Source organism: Ictidomys tridecemlineatus, chromosome X (assembly GCF_052094955.1).
Source record: "Ictidomys tridecemlineatus isolate mIctTri1 chromosome X, mIctTri1.hap1, whole genome shotgun sequence".
Lineage (NCBI taxonomy): Eukaryota > Metazoa > Chordata > Mammalia > Rodentia > Sciuridae > Ictidomys > Ictidomys tridecemlineatus.
The window spans coordinates 64,145,359-64,167,676 of NC_135493.1; the positions used below are offsets into that span (position 1 = coordinate 64,145,359).

General features: G+C 32.7%; 1 protein-coding gene across 1 annotated transcript in view; it reads right to left on the reverse strand.

The window, feature by feature from the left end:
• The window catches only part of LOC101957539 (ATM interactor), a 156,376-nt gene extending 134,819 nt beyond the window's left edge, over positions 1–21,557 (reverse strand). The window contains 2 exon segments of the mRNA XM_078033932.1: positions 17,955–18,416; positions 21,524–21,557. Of these exon segments, the coding sequence (XP_077890058.1) occupies positions 17,955–18,416; positions 21,524–21,557 (496 nt within the window).
• Between the last annotated feature and the right edge of the window lie 761 nt (positions 21,558–22,318).

The following is a 22,318-nucleotide window of genomic DNA, read 5'->3' on the forward strand; positions in this document are numbered from 1 at the left end:
TATTTGGGTTGCAGCATACAAAGTTTGAACAAATTATTGTATTCTATGAAGATCATAAAATATATCAAAATCTTCTTGACATTTAATTTCTGTTCTATGTAATAGTGAATCAATGTATTTTTAATAAGCCAATAAAACATAGCATTACTGAGTGTTGAATATGCATAGGGTACAGATCAGTAGTTTTCCAGATCTCCCACCCCAATTCTGAGAACTGATAAGACTGAGTTGCTGTTCCACTCTGTTGTCTTTTATTCATTTTATTGTATTTTGAAATACCTATATTTTTCTGTTTTTCTGTTTGTACTGTAGATAGCGTATGAAAGAAACCATTACCAAATCCAATGCCAAGAAAAAAAATGCTTTATGATTTATTTTAAGAGTTTTATAGCATTAGCTCTTCTACTTGGGTTTTTATGTATTTTAAATTAACTTTCATGTATGGTATAAGATCAGGATTCAGATTCCCTGTTCTGCATATAGATATCCAGCTTTCCCAAACCCATTTGTTCAAAAACTGCCATATGTTGCCACATTTCTAAAAACTCATTTGTCCTTACACAGAAGAGTTCATTTTGGGGTTGTATATTTCTATTCCATTGTTCTCTGTATCTTCCCTTATGCCAATTTATTCCCTTTTGATTGTAATATATTTGCAATAAGTATTGAAATTTGGAAGTGTGAGTCTTTCAACATTCTCCTTTACCAAGAGGGATTTGACTGTTTGGGATGCCTTACTATTCCATATGAATTTTAGAATGAATGTTTCTACTTATTCAATGAAGAATATTGTATTTCTACTAGTGATTGCATTCACTCTGCTAATAACTTTGGATTGATTTGCATCTTAAATATATTGATTTCAAATCAACTAACATAGAATGTTTATATTCATGTATTCATTTAAAAAATTTTCATCAAAATGTGCAATTTTCTGTTTAAACTTATTTCAATTCCTTGTCTAATCTTATTCTTAATTGTTATCTTTATTTTGATGCTATGTTAAATACAACTGATTTCTTACCCTTTTTATTGTGGCTCAATATTAGTGTACAAAAATGCATCTTATTTTTGACATCCTGATTTTGTTTCCTTCAACTCCGATAAATTCATTTATCTGTTGTAATATTTTTGTGGAATCTTTAGGGTTAAATCAGTGAATGGGTTATGATTTTTATCCTTTTCAATTTTTTGTGAGAATTTTAACAAAATTGATGATAATTTCTTTTTATATTTTGGCTAGAATTCACCAGTTAAGCCATTTGGTCCAGAGATTTACTTTGTTAAGAAGTTTTAATTACTCAATAATTTGATCCTTATATTACCTAAGTATCAATCAAGATTTTCAATTTCTTCATATTTCAAATGTGATTTCTTGCATATTTCTAAGAAATTGCTTCAGCTTGATTACCTAATTTCTTAGTGTATAATTTTTCTCAGTACCCTCTTAAACTCCATTTTATTTTCTTTAAAATAGACCATAATGTCTCTATTTTAATTTTTGATATTAGTTATCTAGCTAAACATTTGTTAATTGTCCCTAAAAACAAAATTTTTAAATTGATTTTATTTTTTAAAACACACGACAGTTGACTACATTACAATTCTTATTACACATATAGAGCACAATTTTTCATATCTTTGTATATAAAGTATGTTCATGCTAATTCATGTCTTCATACATGTACTTTGTTTTTTTTGCAATACAATTCTTATTACACATATATACTACAATTTTTCAATCTCTGTTTGTATATAAAGTATGTTGACAATCAATTTGTGTTTTTATGCATGTGTTTTGAACAATGATGTCCATCACATTCCACCATCCTTGCTAACTCCCTGCCCCCCTCCCTTTTCCTCCCATCTTTCTGCTCTATCTAGAATTCATCTATTCCTCCTATGCTACCCCTCCCTACGCCACTATGGGTCAGTCTCCTTATATCAGAGGAAATATTTTTGTGTCATTGTTTTTTATTGACATTGATATTTTTATTTATATATAACATCAGAATGCATTACAATTCTTATTACATATATAGAGCATACTTTTTCATATCTCTGGTTGTATACATAGTATATTCACACCAATTCATGTCTTCATACATGTACTTTGGACAATAATGTTCATCACATTCCAACATCATTAATTACCCCATGCCTCCTCCATCTCCCTCCCACACCTCTGCCCTATCTAGACTTCATCTAATCTTCACATGCTCCCTCTCCATATATGAATCAGCCTCCTTATATATATAAAAAATTCAGCATTTGCATTTTTGGGGATTGACTAACTTCACTTAGAATTATCTTCTCTAACTCAATCCATTTACCTGCAAATGTCATGATTTTATTGACTTTAATGCTGAATAATATTCAATTCTGTATATATGCCACATTTTTTAATCCATTCATCTATCGAAGGGCATATCCACAGTTTAGATATTTTGAATTGTGCTGCTATAAACATTGATGTAACTGTGTCCCTATAGTATGCTGTTTTTAAGCCCTTTGGGTATAGACCAAGAAGAAGGATAGCTTGGTCAAATGGTGGTTTCATTCCCAATTTTCCAAGAAATCTCCATAAAGTTTTCCATATTGGCTGAACCAATTTGCAGTCCCACCAGCAGTGTATGAGTGTACCTTTTTCCTACATCCTCACCAACACTTATTGTTGTTTGTCTTCATAATAGCTGCCATTTTGACTGGTGTGAGATGAAATCTTAGAGTGGTTTTGATTTGCATTTCTCTAATTGCTATTGATGGTGAACATTTTTTATATATTTGTTGATTGATTATACATCATCTTCTGAGAAGTGCCTCTTCAGGTCCTTGGCCCATTTATTGATTTGGTTATTTGGTGTTTTGGTGTCTAGCTTTTTTAGTTCTTTATATACCCTAGTGATTAAAGCTCTATTTGATGTGTGAGGGGTAAAGATTTGCTCCCAAAATGTAGGCTCTCTATTCACCTCACAGATTGTTTCTTTTGCTGAGAAGAAACTTTTTAGTTTGAGTTCATCCCATTTATTGATTCTTGATTTTAAGTCTTGTGCCACAGGAGTCTTATTAAGAAAGTTGGGTCCTGACACCACATGATGGAGATTACGGCCTACTTTTTCTCCTATTAGATGCAGGGTCTCTGGTTTTACTCTTAGGTCCTTCATCCATTTTGAGTTGAGTTTTGTGCATGGTGAGAGATAGGGGTTTAATTTCATTTTGTTGCATATGAATTTCCAGTTTTCCTAACACCATTTGTTGAACAGGCTATCTTTTCTCCAATGCATGCTTTTGGCACCTTTATTTAATATGACATAATTATAGTTTTGTGGGTTAGTCTCTGTGTCCTCTATTCTGCACCATTGGTCTACCAGTCTGTTTTGGTGCCAATACTTGCTGATTTTGTTACTATTGCTCTGTAGTATAGTTTAAGGTCTGGTATAGTGATGCAAACTGCTTCACTCTTCCTGCTAAGGATTGCTTTAGCTATTCTGGGTCTATAACAGGAACATATCTCAACATCATAAAGGTTATCTATGCTAAGCCCCAGGCCAATATCATTCTAAATGGAGAAAAATTGAAGGCATTCCCTCTAAAAATTGGAATAAGATAGGGATGCCCTCTTTCACCATTTCTATTAATATAGTTCTTGAAACACTGGCTAGAGCAATTAGACAAAAGAAATTAAAGGGATTACACATAGGAAAAGAAGAACTCAAACTGGCACTATGTACTGATGATATGATTCCATACCTGAAAGACCATAAAAGCTCCACCAGAAAACTTCTAGAACTAGTGAATAAATTCAGCAAAGTAGCAGGATCAACAATCAACAACCCTAAATCAAAGGCATTTCTGTATATCATTGACAAATCCTCAGAAAGAGAAATGAGGAAAAATACCCCATTCTCAATAGTCTCAAAAAAATACTTGTGAATCAACTTAATGAAAGAGGTGAAAGATATATACAATGAAAATTACAGAACCCTAAAGAAAGAAATCAAAGAAGACCTTAAAAGATGGAAAGATCTACCTTGCTCATGGATATGCAGAATTAATATTATCAAAATGACCATACTTCCAAAAGCACTATACAGATTTAATGCAATTTCAATAAAAATTCCAATGACATTCCTCATAGAAATAGAAAGAGCAATCATGAAATTCATCTGTGTCATTGTTTTTACCAATATTTTTCTTTCTTTATTTTATTAATTTCTACTCCAATATTTATAATTTATTTCTTTGATTTCAGTTTATTCATTTATTTTTTAAGTTATAGATGGACATAATACCTTTATTTTTGTTTATTTATTTTTATGTGATGCTGAGGATTGAACCCAGAGCCTCACACATCTGTGGCTTAGTGTTCTATCGCTAAGCCACGACCCCAGCCCTTTGGTTTAGTTTTTATTCTTTAAAATATTTTTAGCATATGAATGTAGGTTTTTCAATTGAGATATTTTTTCTATTCTATGTAAGTGTTGAATGCTAAAAATTTCCTTCTAACAATGCTCTGCATACTTTGTTTTGATATGTTTTGATTTTAAAATTTTCAATTCAATGTTCATTTATCTTTTGTTTTCTTATTTTATTTATTGATGATTTGAATGTGTAATTTAATAAGCATATTTTAATTTATCTGTTTGCCTTTTTTACTCCATTATAATTAGAAAAAAATTGTTTGATTTCAATCTCATTTTTTTTTTGGTACCAGGTAACCCAGGGGCACTTAATCATTGAGCCACATATCCCAGACAATTTTTATATTTTTATTTAGAGACAGGTCCTTACTGAGTTTCCTAACGTCTTGCTAAGTTGCTGAGGCTGGATTAGAACTCAGCATTCTCCTGCCTCTGCCTCCCAAACCACTGGCATTACAGGCGTGTGCTACCATGTCCAGGTTTTAAGATTTCTTATGTGGCTACACATGTTGAGTATACTGGACAATATTACATTTTTACTTGAAAGAAATTTGTTTTAATCTTTCTAATATTTCTCTTTGTTGATATATTCAATTTGTACATTTTTGACTATGTAGTTTAGTTTTTTTTATTTTATTCTTTACTTCAATTATTTAAGAATTGTTTCAAATTATTTGTCTTATAAGTCCAAACCATGAGTTGATTTTTTTCGTATATATTTAAAGTGACTTTTTCTTTCTACATTTTTATTGGTACATTATACTTGTAGATAAGGATGAGATTTATTGTTACATAGTAGTTCGTACACACAATTTAACTATATAATTTTTAAGACTGGTTTCTGGATTTACTTTGTTTTTTTTTATTCTTTTTAGTCATAAACAACAAGAGGATACTCCTTGACATAATCACAAAAGAATAAAACAACCCCTTCCAATTCAGTCTGAAGCACTCTGCTTCTTCCTTTCCACTGATTCCTCTTCAATTTATTTAGTTTACTTTTTTTTTCTCTAAAATAAATTTCCTTTATTGGGACATATTTTCCCGTTTCTCTGTATGAATTTTGATATTCAGTTTAAGCCTGGAACCATGCTAAAGAAACTCTTTACTAATTTGTTATATATGTTCTGTGCTTTGTCATTATCCCAAGGTGAGAACAGTCTCCTAGTTACTTTCTAAACTTGTGTCTTGACTGGTCTTATAAGAGACATTTTTTTGGTTTTTTGTTTTGTTTTGTTTTTCAAATACCTGGTATAGGTAGATGATTTTTTAAAATTGTTGATGGACCTTTCATTTATTTCTATATGGTGCTAAGAATTTAAATCAGTGCCTTATGGCCTTATGTATGCTAGGCAAATGCTTCACTACTGAGCCACAACTCCAGCCCTAGGTAGATGATTTTGAATGTCTTCATTTTTCCAAAGATTTTCACTACATTGCTTCCATTATTTTATGTCTCCAAAATTTGTTCTCACCTGGAGCATTTTAGGTCTTTAGTTTTCCTGCTTTCTTCATACACAATACCTATTATCCTTCCACTTTAGTTCTGAGGGTTATATCTATCTACAATAACAATCACATATTATTCTGCAAACTCAAATCCACCATTAAATTTGCCCTTCTAGTTTTGAGTTAGTCTATGTAATTTTAACTCCAGTTGCTTCTTCTGGGTTAGCATACTAGGGATTGAACTCAGGAGCACTCAACCACTGGGCCACAGGACCACATCCCCAGCCCTATTTTGTATTTTATTTAGAGACAGGGTCTTTGAACTTGCCATCCTCCTACCTCAGTCTCCCCAGCCACTGGGATTACAGGGATGTGCCACTGCGCCTAGCTCCAGTTTGGTTTTAAAACTAATTTATAATTAATCTGTATTCTTCATTTAAGGAGACCTTTCTATCATACTTTTTTACTATTTTAAGCATGACTTTTAGATAATCTTTGACAGAGCTTGAAGTGTTTTTCTGCTAAATCAAGTAATTGAGCCACTTCAAAATCAATTTCTTTTTCTTGAGGATTTTACCCTACTGTTTGGCTAGCATTATCTTTTTATTTATAAGTTTTCTTTTAATGTTTGACTGGATATTTTTATATATATTTATAAATCACATATCCAAAAAAGGTTATTTTTTTTAAATCAGGGAGTATAGAATTCAATGGTTAAAAAGTGAGAAAAATAATAGTTTGATTAAAATATGGATAAAGGGATATAAGAAGTGAAAATAAATCTGCAAAGAATATATTCAAATAGCCAACAAGTGTATATCACTTATCTTCAGGTAAATGCAAATCAAAACCACATGAGGTATCACCCATATGTGTTAGGTTACTTACTATCAAATGTTAAAATATAACAGGAATATGAAGACAACAAAACACTTATACAGGGTTATTTGGAATGTAATTTTGTGCAGTTGTTACATAAAACATATTGGAGGTTTCTTATAAAATTAAAAATAAAATAGCACTATGATCCTGCATTCCCACTTCCAAGTATTTATCAAAAAGGACTAATGTCACTATCTCAAAGACATATCCAAAGTAATGATGGAAAAACAGATATAAGATTACTAAAACAGTATAAATATGTGTCCACAGATGAATTGATGAAGAAAATATGGTATATATGTTTAGTGGAATAATATCACTTAATTTAATGAAGAAGGAAATCCTGCCACTTATGACAGCGTTGATAAAACTGGAGAACACTGTACCAAGTTAAATAAGCCAGGCAAATGATTTATTTGTGGAACCTAAAAAAATTAACAGATGGAAATAGAGAAGATGGGTGGTTGTTGGAGATTGAGTGATAGGATGATGTTGTTTAAAGTGTACAAAGTTGCAGCTGTAAGATGAGTGAGTTCTAGAGACATAATATGCCACATGGTGACTATAGTTAATAATAATGTATTTGAAACATAAACATTTTAAAGATAGTAGAATAATATTGCCACAAAAAGGAAATATTTAAAATGATGGACATATTAATTAGCTTGATTTTAGAAATAATTTCAAAAGAGGTAAATTAAATCAATGTTTATTAAGTTATCATTAGAAATAAGTTCTGCTGTGCTATTGCATTGCACTGTGACTACATACAACAATAATATACTGTGTATTTCAAAAAAGCTAAAGGAAATTTGAATGGTTTCATTAAAACTAAACATTTACTCCCATCTGTCTGAGGACATAGACATGATTACAGTGATTTGAATATTTTACAAAGTGTATGTGTATCAAAACACACCTTGTTACCCTAAAATATGTACATTTTTATGTCCACTAAAATTTTGTAATTGTTGAATAAAATATTTTACAATTAATACCAATGCTCTTATGAAAAAAATTAGAATTTTAACTTCAGTTATCACAAATAATTCTCTCCCACTTTAGCCCTTCTCAATGACCTCCTCTAGCTACCAAATAAACAGAAGTAGGGATTCTTTTAGTTTAAGGTCATGGCTGTGAATTCTGAGTGACTAAGTGTAAGTCTCCAATAGGAAAGGAAATGACACTGATAGTAAAAACTGTGATTGAGGGAAATATTAAAAATATGAACTTGGAACTTGAGCCAAGTACAAACTATGCACTTGGCACTCCTATCTATGAGCCTCATAGATGGGGGCAGAAGATTTTACATAGAGGCAGAGGGTCAAGATTATAGGTGAGGACTACAGGGTAAGAGCAAGCACAGGTGGGAATATATTCTCCTTTTGATCATTTCTAATATTTATAACTATAACTAATGTATAAAACTGGTATATTTATATAAGTGTTTAAATAAATAAATAATAAGCACATACCATTATTTGTATTTTTTGGTTTTACTCTTTATAATAATTTATAATTTTATAAATTACATGTTCACCTTACAACTAACTCTGAAAAGGAAGCAAAATTGGGATTATTGTCCTCATTTTCCAAGTATCACCTCGATTTTTTTTCCTTTTATATTTGATTCACAACAGGGGTACCCCAAGTAAGCAGATACTACAAGATGAACACCTTAATCATATGTTAAATGTCCGGGAAAAAATATCTAGCAGTTACGGGTTGAAATTGTAAATCTATGACTAAGTTATAATTAATGTTACATTAGTTAAAATATGTTAATTTTATATTGCAGAGTCTTAATATTTTTTCTCATGCCTATTCTTAAAATCTGTGGGTCTCTTATAAGATCTTTGAATTTTTGAGCTGCCTCTTTGATTACAATAGCTGCTATGAATTTGACAAGTTATCAAGTCCCCCTGCAGCACACTGCCTGTCAAAGATCTGATGGTCAATTGTTTCACATATTGCAATCAGAATATGTGTTCATAGTTTGAAGAATTCCAAAAGAAATCTTTCAGTGAAGAAATGAAGGAAGAGTAGCCTGAAGCTCTTGGAGCATGTTGATTTAATTACAATGACATGCTCACATCTTTCAGACTTTCATATTTTTTTCTTTAAATCAATTTTACTTCAACTCTGGGGACATTTATAGGATAAATCTCTACAGGTATGCAGATTTCTTGTCTAAGAAATGTTATTTTGGTTTTGTTGTTTGCTAAACATTGAATGTTACATTTCAAATTTTCTGAATGCTACATTAGGTCACAGATTCCATGATAACTATAAGTATATAACTGGCAAAATTTATAAGAACAATAATTATATATATTAGCAATATTCAATTAAGGAGCCCTGAAAGCCTCTGAGTGTCTTTTTGGCCACAAGGTATTTGAGAGTATCTGAAAGATATGCCTGGCCTCAGTGGTTTACTTAAAGTTACAAATACACTTTTACCTCCCATTGATTAAGATTAAAAAGTGTTAGCTTCATGTAAATAGCAGTGGAGAAAACTAAATATAATGTTGTAGATATTTGTCAAGTATAAGCAAAACTCCAGTCTAGACTTTGATAATGTAAGATAATGCTTCTCAATATTTAATGTGCATACAAATTACCTCAAGACCTTTTTAAAATTCAGATTCTAATTTTGTAGGCCTGTAGAGAGTCTAAGTTCAGCATTTTTAACAAGTTTCCAAGTGCTGCTAAAGCTTCTGGTCAAAATTTTGTGTAACACATTTCAAGGAAACAGATCTGAATAACAAATAGCTCAGTGCATAATAGCAAATAAAAACAAGGATGCTTGTTTATTCCTTATGTTTCTTCGCCATATCTCTATGACTTACAGTTCTGAGTTCAGAAATTTGTCTCCAATAAAAGCCCCTTCTGTCAAAACTAAGTCTCATCATAGAGAATATGAAAATATGTTAAAAATGAGCAAGTGTCATTTATTTAGTGCCATTTATATGCTGCTCAGCACTGTATTAGCTTCTTTAATACTTAATCATATGCCATATGTACTATCATCATTTTGAATTGGGGAAGCCAAATTTCGTGTTAATTCATCAATATTTTCAGATGACAGAGCTATTAATTACTGTAAGGCAGATGTAAATGTAATTCCAAAGCCTTTTGCTTTTAATCTCTTAGTCAATGACCTATTGTTTAGATAGTCATTTGAAAGAATATTGTAAAAGTTGGCAATGCTTTTTAATGTGACACCTACCTCCATGATATTTCAGGATTTTTCAATATTGACATGAATTTCAATTCATGTGATATGTGATATGCTTAACATCTCCATAATTTTTGTGATATGCTTAACATCTCCATAATTTATGCCATCATGGCACTCCACTTATGGCATTATTTTGTGTTATTGTTCTGAAGAGTAACTATGTCTTATAAAGAAATTATTTTATATAATTATGTGCCAATATCATATAATTGTTAAAATAAAAAAAAACAAACAATATTACAGGCCACATAGAAAAGAACTATAAAATCAAATAAATTATTATTTCTAGGTTAATTATTGTGCTGCCTAAGATAATTTTACATAACACTATGATATACTTGCCACAAGTTTAATATTTTGACCTAGAGGAGTAAATTCTGAGGAACATCTTATGCCAACACCTCAATACCCTGGGCAAGAGGTCAAGAAGCCTCTTTTTCTGGGCCTCTCCTCTCTCACTCTCTCTCTCTCTCTCTCTCTCTCTCTCTCTCTCTCTCTCACACACACACACACACACACACAAAGACACACACAAACATTCAAAAATAAATAAAGAAATAAATAGGTTAATTAATTAATTAACACAAGTTTTGTTAGACACAAAATGTATTTGTCACTCATGATCTTGGTCTCAGGCTTAACAGCAACATCTGTAAATACACACATTTGATTTTTTCTCTAAATTTCTTGCCCTTTATTCTCAAAACAAAGACCTTTATCTCCAAATGCAGAGAAGATTTGTGGGTTGTGCATCTGCTAAATTTACATATTGCCAGGGAGCATTGGAAGACTAAAGCAGAGAAAGCATTAAATAGAAAAAATATTTCATCTTACCAAGCCCTCTTGTTACATAACACAAATGCAAGAGATCCTCATATAAACAATGTTTACTCATATTACTAACTACAAATGTACATGGTATTTGGGGATCATTTTTTTAACATTATACTACTCATAAATTTTCATATGCATGTACATACTGTAGATATAACATATAAAGTGTGCTACCAATTATTTTATTGGCAAATACATGGACATTGGTTAAATTGTGTATATTTTATTTTTATATAATATTTAATAAGGATAAAACAAGTTTCTAAATAAATAAATTAGTGTATTGTCTTAAGATTATATTTTATTTTGGTAAGAACATTTGACATATCTATGTCTAGATCTTATTCAACTTGCTTGACTAAAACTTTAACTGTGTTGATTAATACTTCATTTACCTTTTCATCCAGTCACTAGAAATTACCACTTCACTTTTTGATTCAATGAAATTGACTATTTTAGTTAACTCATATAAGTCATGAACTATCCTTTTATGAATGACTTATTTCTCTTAGCACAATGTCCTTGAAGTTCATCCATGTTTTCACATGGTACATGGTTTTCTCTTTTTGAGACTGAATAGCATTCCATTGTACTTATATTGTATATTTGTTAAATCTACTCATCTGATGATGGACATTTGATTTTGTCCATATCTTGTCTATGGATACCACTTGGGCATGCTAATTTCATATATATAAATATACTTTGGAAGTGGGATTCCTGGAACATATTTGATTTTAACACATTTGATTTTTTTCTCTAAATTTTATTATTATTTCTTTTTAAAATCTTCATAAGGTTTTCCATAATATTGTATCAGTTTAATTCTCACCCACATTGAATAGTGGCAATGGGTCATAGTTATCAGTCAGCCAAACAATCACAGGGATATATAATCAATAATTTACAGTATACAGCATTGTTAAGCTATAATGTTCAGTAAGTGCATTGAATGCAATTTATAGTATTTGCAATTTATGGTATGTTTATTAGAATCATAAGATGAGGTGCATCTTTATTACTGGAAGAATGTAAAATCATTTTTAAAATTTTTGTATTTGTTTTAATTAGTTATACATGCCAGTAGAATGCATTTATTCACTTAGATATATTATACAAAGATGGGAAATAATTTTTCATTTTTCTGAGTGTACATGTTAGAATCACATTGCTCATGCAGTCATATATATACATAAAGTAATGATGTATGCTTCATTCTACAATCCTTCATCTACCCACAACTGCTCCCCTCTCCTCCCTTCACTTTCCTCTACCTAATCTAAGGTTAAAATTCTTCTGTAGTGCCCTGTCCCCCTTATTGTGAATTAGTATCTGCATATTAGAAAAAAACATTCGGTCTTTGGTTTTGGGGGGGTGGGCTTATTTCACTTAGCATGATATTCTCCAACTCCATTCATTTATTGGAAAAATGTCATAATTTCATTCTTCTTTAAAGCTGAGTAATATTTCATTGAATATATATGCCATGTTTTCATTATCCATTCATCTATTGAAGGACACCTAGGTTGATTCCATAATTTAGCTATTGTGAATTGAGCTGCTATAAACATTAACATGGCTGCATTACTGTACTATGCTGATTTTAAGTCCTTTGGGTATAAAACTGAGGAGTGGGATAACTGGGTCAAATAGTGGTTCCACTGCAAGTTTTCTGAGGAATCTCCATACTGCTTTCCATACAGTTTGTACTAATTTGCGGTCCCATCAGCAATGTATGAGTGTACCTTTTTCCTCACATACTCACCAACATTTATTGATGCCTGAATTCTTGATGATTGCCATTCTAACTGGAGTGAGATGAAATCTTAATGCAGTTTTGATTTACATTTCTCTAATTGCCAGAGATGTTGAACATTTTTCCATATATTTGTTGATCAATTGCTTTTCTTCTTCTTCTGTGAAATGTCTGTTCATTTCCTTAGCCCATTTATTGATTGGGTTATTTGTTTTTTCAGTGTTAAATTCTTTGAGTTCTATAGCCTAGAAATTAATGCTTCATTTAGGTGCATGTGGTAAAGATCTTTTCCAATATGTAGTCTCTCTCCTCACATTATTGATCATTTACTTTGCTGAGAATATGTTTTTTAATTTGAGTCCAACCCATTTATTGGTTCTTGATTTTATTTCCTACATATTAAAGATCTTGTTAAGGAAGTCAGATCCTAGGCTGACATAAGGAAAATTTGGGCCTACTTTTTCTTCTGTTAGGCACAGAGTCTCTGTTTTAGGGCCTAAGTCTTGGACCCATTTTGAGTTGATTTTTGTGAAGGGTGAGAGATAGAGGTTTAATTTCATTTTGTTTAATATGAATTTCCAGTTTTGCCAGAACCATTTCTTGAATAGGCTATCTTTTCTTCAGTGAATGTTTTTGGTATCTTTATCTAGTATGTATGTGGGTTTGTCTGTGTGTCCTCTATTCTGTACCATAGGTCTAAAAGTCTATTTTGGTGCCAGTACCATGATGTTTTTGTTACTATAAGTCTGTTTAAGATCTGGTATTGTAATGCCTCCTGATTCACTTTTCTTGCTAAGGATAACCTTACCTATTCTGGGTCTCTTATTTTTCCAAATAAATTTCATGATTTCTTTTTTCTATTTCTATTAAGAATGTCATTGGGGTTTTAATAGGAATTGCATAAATCTCTATAACACTTTTGGTAGTAGGGCCACTTTGACAATATTAATTTGGCCTATACAAAAGACAATATTAATTTGGCCTATACAGAAGCATGGGTGATCTTTCTATCTTCTGAGATTTTTTTCAATTTCTTTCTCTAGTGTTCTGCATTTTTCATTGTAGAGGTCTTTCACCTCTTTTGAGAGATTGATTCCTAGGTATTTTTTTTTTAATTTTAGGCTATTGTGAATGGGATAGTTTTTCTAATTTCTCTTTCAGTAGATTCATCGCTGATGTATAGAAATGCATTTGATTTATGAGTGTTGATTATATATCCTGCTATTTTGCTAAATTCATTTATTAGTTCTAGAAGTTTTCTGATGGAATTTTTTGGATCTTCTAGATATAGAATCATGTCATAAGCAAATAGTGATAGTTTGAGATCTTCTTTATTTATTTGTATTCATTTAATTTCTTTTTTCTGTCTAATTGCTCTGGCCAGAGTTTGAAAAGTGATGGTGAATATAAGTGGTGGAAAAGGACATCCTTGCCTTATTACACTTTTTACAGGTAATGCTTTCAATTTTCTCCATTTAGAATGATGCTGGCCTTGGATTTAGCAGATATAGCTTTTACAATGTTGAAATGCAGTCCTATTATCCCTAGGTAGTCTAGTGATTTGAATATGATGGTGTGCTGTATTTTATCAAATGATTTTTCTACATCTATTTAGATGATCATATGATTCTTATTTTTAAGTCTATTAATATGATGAATTATGTTTATTGATTCGCGTATGTTGAATCAACACAGCATCCCTGGGATAAACCCATTTGATTGTAGTGCACTATCTTTTTAATACATTTTTGTATGCAATTTGCCAGAATTTTATAACAATTTTTGCATGTATGTTCATTAGGGATATTGGTCTGAAGTTTTCTTTCCTTGATGTGTCCTTGTCCGCTTTTGGTATCAGGGTGATATTAGCCTCATAGAATGAGTTTGGAAGGGTATCCTTCTTTTCTATTTTATGGAATAGTTTGAGAAGTATTGATGTTAATTCTTATTTGAAAGTTGTAGAACTCAGCTGAGAATTCGTCTGGTCCTGGTCATTTCTTCATTGGTAGGCTTTTTATGGAGTGTTATATTTCATTTCTTGAAAGTGATCTGTTTAAATTGTGTATGACCTCCTCATTTAGTTTGGGTATTTCATATGTCTCTAGAAATTTATTGATGACTTCAATGTTTTATGATTCATTGGAGTATATATTTTCAAAATAGTTTCTAATTATCTTCTGTATTTTAGACATATCTATTGTGATATTTCCTTCTTCTTGTTGTGTTTTAGTAATTTGAGTTTTCTCTCTTTTCCTCTTTGTTAGCATGGCTTAGGGGTTGTATATTTTATTTATTTTTTTCAAAGAACCAACTTTTTGTTTTGTCAATTATTTCAATTGTTTATTTTGTTTCAATTTCATTGATTTCAGCTCTGATATTAATTATTTCCTCTCTTCTACTGCTTTTGGTGTTGACTTGTTCTTCTCTTTCTAGGGCTTTGAGATGTCATGTTAGGTCATTTATTTGTTGACCTTTTATTCTTTTAATAAATGTGCTCAGTGCAATAAATTTTCCTCTTAGTACTGCCTTCATAGTGTCTCATAGATTTTGATATGTTGTATCAGTGTTCTCACTTACCTCTAAGAATTTTTTTATTTCATCCTTGATTTTTTCTACTATCCATTCATTATTCAAGCATGTATTATTTAGACTCCATTCATTAAAGTAGCTTTTTTTAACTTTATTGTTGATTTCTAATTTTTTTCCATTGTGATCGGTTAGAATAAAGGGTTTTATCTCTTGGGTTTCTTTCTTTATTTTTTGTTTTTGTATTTGTATTTATGAAGAGTTGCTTTGTGGCATAATATATGATCTATTTTAGAGAAGAAGCCTTGTGCTGGTGAGGAGAATGTATATTTGGTTGGTGGTGGACAAAATATTCTATATATTTCTGTTAAGTCTAAATTATTGATTTCATTATTTAGTTCTATAGTTTCTTTATTTAGGTTTTTTTTTTTTGAAATATCTGTCCAGTAGTGAGTGAGGTGTGTCAAAGTCACCCTTTATTACTGTGTTGTGGTCTATTTCATTCTTGAAATTGAGAAGGGTTTGTGAGTATATAGATGCTCCATTATTTGAGGCATACATGTTTATATTTGTTATGTCCTGTTGATATATACTTCCCTTAAGAAGTATAAAATGTCCTTCTTTGTCTCTTCTGATTAACTTTGGCTTGAAGTCTACTTTATCTGAGATAAGGATAGAAACTCCTGCTTGTTTATGCAATCCATCTAAGTGATATGTTTTATTCTTATCCTTTCACCTTCAGCCTGTGTATGTCTTTGCCCATGAGGTAAGTCTGCTGAAGACAGTATATTGCTGGGTCTTGCTTTTTAATCCAATATGCCACTCTATGTCCTTTGATTGAAGTGTTTAGGCCATTAACATTCAAGGTTATTATTGAGATATGATTTATATTGCCTGTTATTTTGACTTATTTGTGGTTTTTAATTGACTTAGTTTCTCCTTTGATAGAATATTCCTTTAGTGTAGATCCTCCTTTTGATGATTTTTACTTTTTTTTTTTACTTCATCCTCATGGAATATTTTATTGAGAATATTCTGTAGTGTAGGCTTTCTAGTTGTGAATTCTTTTAATTTTTGTTTATCGTGGAAGGTTTTAATTTCATTTTCAATTCTGAAACTTAATTTTGCTAGATATAAAATTCTTGGTTGACATTCATTTTCTTGCAGAGGTTGAAATATATTATTCTAGGACCTCCTAGCTTTGAGGGACTGGGTTAAGAAATCCACTGAGATCTGAATTGGTTTCCCTCTATACATAATTTGATTTTTTTCTCTCATGATATTTAGGATTTTATCTTTATTCTGCATGTTAGTCATTCTCATTATAATGTGTCTTGGTTTGGGTCTTCTCTAATTGTGTTCATTCAGCATCCTGTAAGCCTCTTATATTTGATTTTCCATTCCATTCTTTAGGTTTGGAAAATTTTCTACTATTATATTATTGAAAAGATTGTGCATTCACTTGGTTTGTATCTCTACTCCTTCATCTATTCTGATAACTCTTAAATTTGGTCTTTTCCTGTTATCCCACAATTCTTGGATGTTCTATTTATGGATTTTTATCATCTTTTCTGCATGGTCAATACTACCTTCAAGATGATATATTTAGTCTTCATTGTCTGAGGTTCTGTCTTCCAAGTAGTCTAGTCTTTTGGTGATTATTTCTATTGAATTTATAACTTTGTTTATTGATTTCTTAATTTTGAGGATTTCTGCTTGTTTTTATTTTTTCACAATCTCTAACTCTTTATTGAAGTGATCTTTCACTTCCTGTAAATTTTATTTGATTTCACTCCTTATACTATCCTTTTATTCCCAGATCAATTAAGCTATGTACATTCTGAACTCCTTTTTAGACATTTCTTTTATCATGCCATCAGTGGCTTCTAGTGCCCCTGAAGGTTTACAGCACCTCACCTTTAATGCTGTGACCAATATCAACAGCACACAGTATAAACAATATATAGCCTTAAACCTAACAGCTTCCTCTAAGGTGTCCACTGCTTTCTTGCATTAAACCAAAATGTTGATTTCAATAGTTATCTGTAATATAAACAGAAAATTTGCTAAAACAATTTACAATTTCAAATGGTGGATGAGAGAACAGAAGTAGCATAGTATGCCATGTTCGAGGGAGGAAGAGAGAAGGTAGAAACAAAGATTCACCAGAAGAGTGGAAAAGGAGCCAGCAGAGATTCATGGTTGGTTGGAGAAAAGCTGTAAAAAGAATCTAAGAAAACAGACAAGTGATAGGAAGAATACAAACAAAGAGAAAAAATTAAAGATATAAAAATAAAACAAAAATGCAAAACACCATCCATATATCATTGTCCCCCATACACTGATGCATAAAAAACACCCTGATCCAAATATGAGAGAGATGTTGATGAAGAGAAAAATAAAATAAAATAAATATCAATGGAAAGTCAACTGTCTCCATCAGTGCTCAAAACTTTCTCAGCCCTGTCTCTGACATCTCATAGAATCACCAGTCCCAGATCTATGTTCATAGACCCAGGCCCTATCCCACCAATCTTGGCTTCAGATACCTAAGGCTCAGCCATGCTGCAGTCCCAAGTTCTCCATGCTGCTCCACTTGCAGAGAGACCACCATGGATACAATCATGCAAAGGAACAACGCTGAGATGCAGCAGCAAGACAGTGGCCAAGAGCACTCCTAGCAGGAAGACCCAGATGCCTCCAAACCCGCAGGCACCCCCAAACTGTGCCTACAGGTAATGGTTGGAGTCCCCAGACAGATGCTGTTATATTGTAAACCTGCTGGCACCCTGGTCCCAGGCGTTAGTCAGCACTCCGAGATGGGTGCAGCCACATGCAACCAAACCTGGAGTGTCCCCTGCAGTAGTACTCTGGGCAGTGGTAGCAGCAGTAGTCGCAGTGGTTGGTGGCAGCAGGCAGCAGATCAGCAGCAGCAATACTGAAATAGAGTCTGAAGTGGCAGCTGTGGGGACAGTGTCACCAAGGCAATCTCTGGGGAGCAGCAGCAATATGCATCTGGGGTAGCAATGTCTGTGGTGACAGCAGCAGGTGGCTGCAGCTGCATGGGCAGCAGTACTCAGAAAGAAGACCTCTAGGTGAATTCGGGGTGGCAGCAGCAGTATCACAGGCAGGGTGATGGTAGTACCGGTGCAGGCAGCAGCTGATTGGAAAAGAGATCTCTGGGTATCATCAGCAGTGACCTCAGAGGTAGCATTGGAGGTGGCAGTGCCCAGAGAAAAGACCGCTGGGCACAGAGCAGTATGTGCAGCAACTGCGTATTCAGAGGCAGCCACTGTGGCAGTGGTGCCTGCGGAGGCCAAAATCAAAATGTTATACAAAAATACTTTATGAATTATGCTTTACTTTATTTTTGTTATTCACCAGAACATGGCCAGTCTATCAATGAAACACACAGAAACGAGCAGTAATAATTGAATCTAATTATATTTGATTTTATGTTAACTCTCAGTCATATAAAAATATGATATTATACATAGCTGTAGTTGGAATCTGGAGTATCTCCTCAAAACCCATGTGTTAAAATCTGGGTCTCAACTCCATAGAACTATTGGAAGTTGGTGAAAATTTTAAGAAATATACCATAGTGGGAGAATACAGGTCATTGGTAGGGCATCCTCTCAATGGGAATTATAGGATCCTGGTCTGTTCCTCTTTGCTTTTTTTCCACTGATGGGTTGAGCAGTATGTACCAACATGTACTTCCCAAAATGATGTGCTAACCTGGAAGAGCCCTGAAGCAATGAGAAAATCAGTTCTGGGCTAAATCTTCCAAAAGTATGATCCAAAATATATCTTTCATTCTAATAATTTGATTTTTCAGGTGTTTTTGAGTATTTTATTGATTCCTTTCATTATATGTAACATTAGGATACATTTTGTCATAATCACAAAAATCATTGAATATAATTTGCTCTAATTAAGTCCTTAGAACTTCCCTTTCCCTCCTCCCCCTGCTCCCTTCCATCTAGTGTACTGATCTTTCTTAAAGTTATTTATACATTATTTAAATTAGTATTGAATGGATATACTTGTTGTTGGAATTGAATGTGATATATTCATTTATGTACATATGAGAGTCTGGTCAGATTCAATCCACTGTTCATCCCCAATCCCATCCCTCTTTCTTCCCACTCAATCACCTTTATCTGCTCTATTGATTCTTTCTCTATTTTCATAAAATTTCCTCTCCTTTTTTCTCTTTCTCTCTCTTTTTTTTCTCTCCCAACTCTGCATTTTTATTAGCTTCTGAAAATCAGAGAAAAAACAAAATCAACCTTTTTCTTTTTTAAGGTTGCCTTATTTCACTTAGCATGATAGGCTAGAAATCTATCCATTTACAGGCAAATGTCATAAAACTATTCATTTTATTGCTGAGTAATATTATATATATAATATATATATAAAACATTATATATAATATATAACATTATATATATATAATATTATATATATATATATATATAACAATTTCTTTATCCATTCATCTGTCAATGGGCATCTAGGTTGGTTCCCTAGCTTAGATATTGTGCATTGTGCTACTATAAACATGGATGTGGTTGCACCAATGTAGTATCTCAGGTATTTTGTTAGTCATGGAAAACTAACACACATATTTATTTGTTGAGACAGAAAAATTTAACATATTTTATTTAATAATTTATTGTTTGATATATACCCAAATACTGAAGAATAGTTTTGGAAACTGGTCCAGTATCCCTATTCCTATAACAAATTTGCTTTATTACTACTGATCACTCAAATTTGGTACAGTTCTGACTCTTATCATCCTGCCTAGTTGTTTAGGACTGGTTTTTGAGATCAAGCCTTGATACTGATTTATTATTTGAATTTCCTTATATTGCATCAGCCACATCTATATCTATCTCTATCTCTCTTTCTCTCTCTCTCTCTATCTATATATCTATATCTATCTATATCGATATCTATATCTATCTATCTATCTATATATATATATATATATATATATATATATATATATATATATATATATCTCATGACATTTCACATCAATAAAACCACTCTTTTTTGTAGTTTGCCATATTTTGCTTATCAATTGCTGGATAATAAGCTACGCCAAACTAAAGCAATCATCATATTCTTACTGAGTATTTAGATTAAATGTTTAACTATTTCATAGTTAAGCTCATAATTTCTGCTACATTTGGTGCTGGCTGAGTCTAATCACACACATTATTTGATGAGTGGCCTGAATGTCTTCATTTACATATCAGGGACCTCCTCGGCTGTGACAACTATTTCTCTGTGTGGTTGTTCTCATTATGGAGTCTTTCATATTAACAAAGCTACCCCAGACTTGTTTACAATTAGTATTGTTATAGGTGAGTGAGAGTAGAAACTGTCAGGCCTTTGGAGACTTAGAATCAGTATTTTTACATTGCTGTTTCTGTTTAAATCTGTTGGTTAAAGAAGTCATATGATTGCAAGTTAAAAAATAAACTTCATCACTGGTAACTTATCAAAATAATTAATGATAATTTTTTATCTACAATGCAATGTATGTATAATCATTATAGATATTCAAGTTCTAGACATTTTTCCAGAGTGAGTTTCTTACCATTACCTTCCCTATTTTGTAGGAACACCTAACTAAAAGATGGATAATTAACTCTAAGGTCCCTGTAAAAACATTAAAAGTGATTTCCCCATCAGTATTTCAAGAGAGAAAGTAGAGCTTCATATCATTTACGTCAAGAAATAAACATACCCTTGGGGAAATTTAAAAGCTTCAATTTGGGGATGGCTGTGTAACTTAGTCTCTAGTTCCTCATTAAACATGAGCATGGTCATCAGTTCAATTTCAAGCAACCAAAAAATAAAAAGCAAATAAAAGCCTTAAATTTTACAAGTTTAAAATCATGCAGGAAAAAAATATATTGTCAGAGTGTTGAAATTAGAAGGGCTGAAGGGAGAATAACTAGACCAGGATAAGAAAGAGATTTGAAGAAGATCCTGTGCCATTCAATGCTAGAGAAGAGAATTTTAGAGTTTTTACTGCTGCAGTCATAACATTTTTATTTTTAGTTGTTTTCTTTCAGTTCACTCTTTTTAAAAGCCTTTTATTTTCAGAGTAGTCCTGGATCCATCCCTCCACCAGCAGAGACCTGCTGGAGCTCAGTCTCTGGCACAGGACCTCCTCCTCCAACCAGCAGAGCTCAGTCCCAGCCCAGATCCACTTATACAGACCTGCACAGATCCCAGGCCCAGGGTAGGCCAAGGTCCATCCTACTACCAGCAGACACCTGCAAGAGCTCAGGCTTCAGTACAAAACTGCCTCCGCTGACCTGTGCAGGACTCAGGCCCAGGGTAGGTGTGAGTCTTCCATACCCCCACACCTGGGAGCCCAGGACTAACCCACCTCCATTTGGGCCACTGCAGACATTGCCATGGCCTTCCCCAGGCAGTCGCCTCTACTTATCAACAATGGTCAGGGCCTACAAGAAGCTTCATCTCTGAGCCTTCATTCCAAAAACAATGTAAGGCCCACCCTTTCAGCCCCATCTTTGAAAGACATTGCACCCATCTTGGAGCACCTCCACTACTATCTTGAGATACCTCCACTATTGATGCCACCTCCTTTTGTTGCAGTAGCATAAATCAAGGGACACCTGCACTGTTTGGAAGCCCAACATCAAGGTGAGGTACAAATAATCTGTGCAGGTACTACAAGATTATAGGCTAGAAACTGTAATATCTTAGATCCACACTACCAAAAAGGAAGACACATAGACAACATAAAAAAGGGAGGAAAGTGCCCAAACAAAGCAGGATACTACAATAACAGAACCCATGGGCAGTGAAATTGATGAAATGTGAGAGAAGGAGTTCAGAAGGTTCACAATTAAAATGATTTGTGAATTAAATAATGACCTTAATGAGCAAAGACAAGCAAAAATTGTTCACACCAATGAAGTGATAAGAGAGCAAATACAGGTAGCAAAAGATTGCTTTAAGAAACAGAGGCTGTGAAAAAAACAATCAGAAATCCTTGAAATGAAGGAAACAATAAACAAACAAACAAACAAAATCCTCAATAGAAAGCATCACCAACAGCCTAGATAACAGGGAAGACAGAATGTCAAATAATGAAGACAAAGTACACAATCTGGAAAATAAAGTTCACCACACAGTGAAGATAGTAAGAAACAA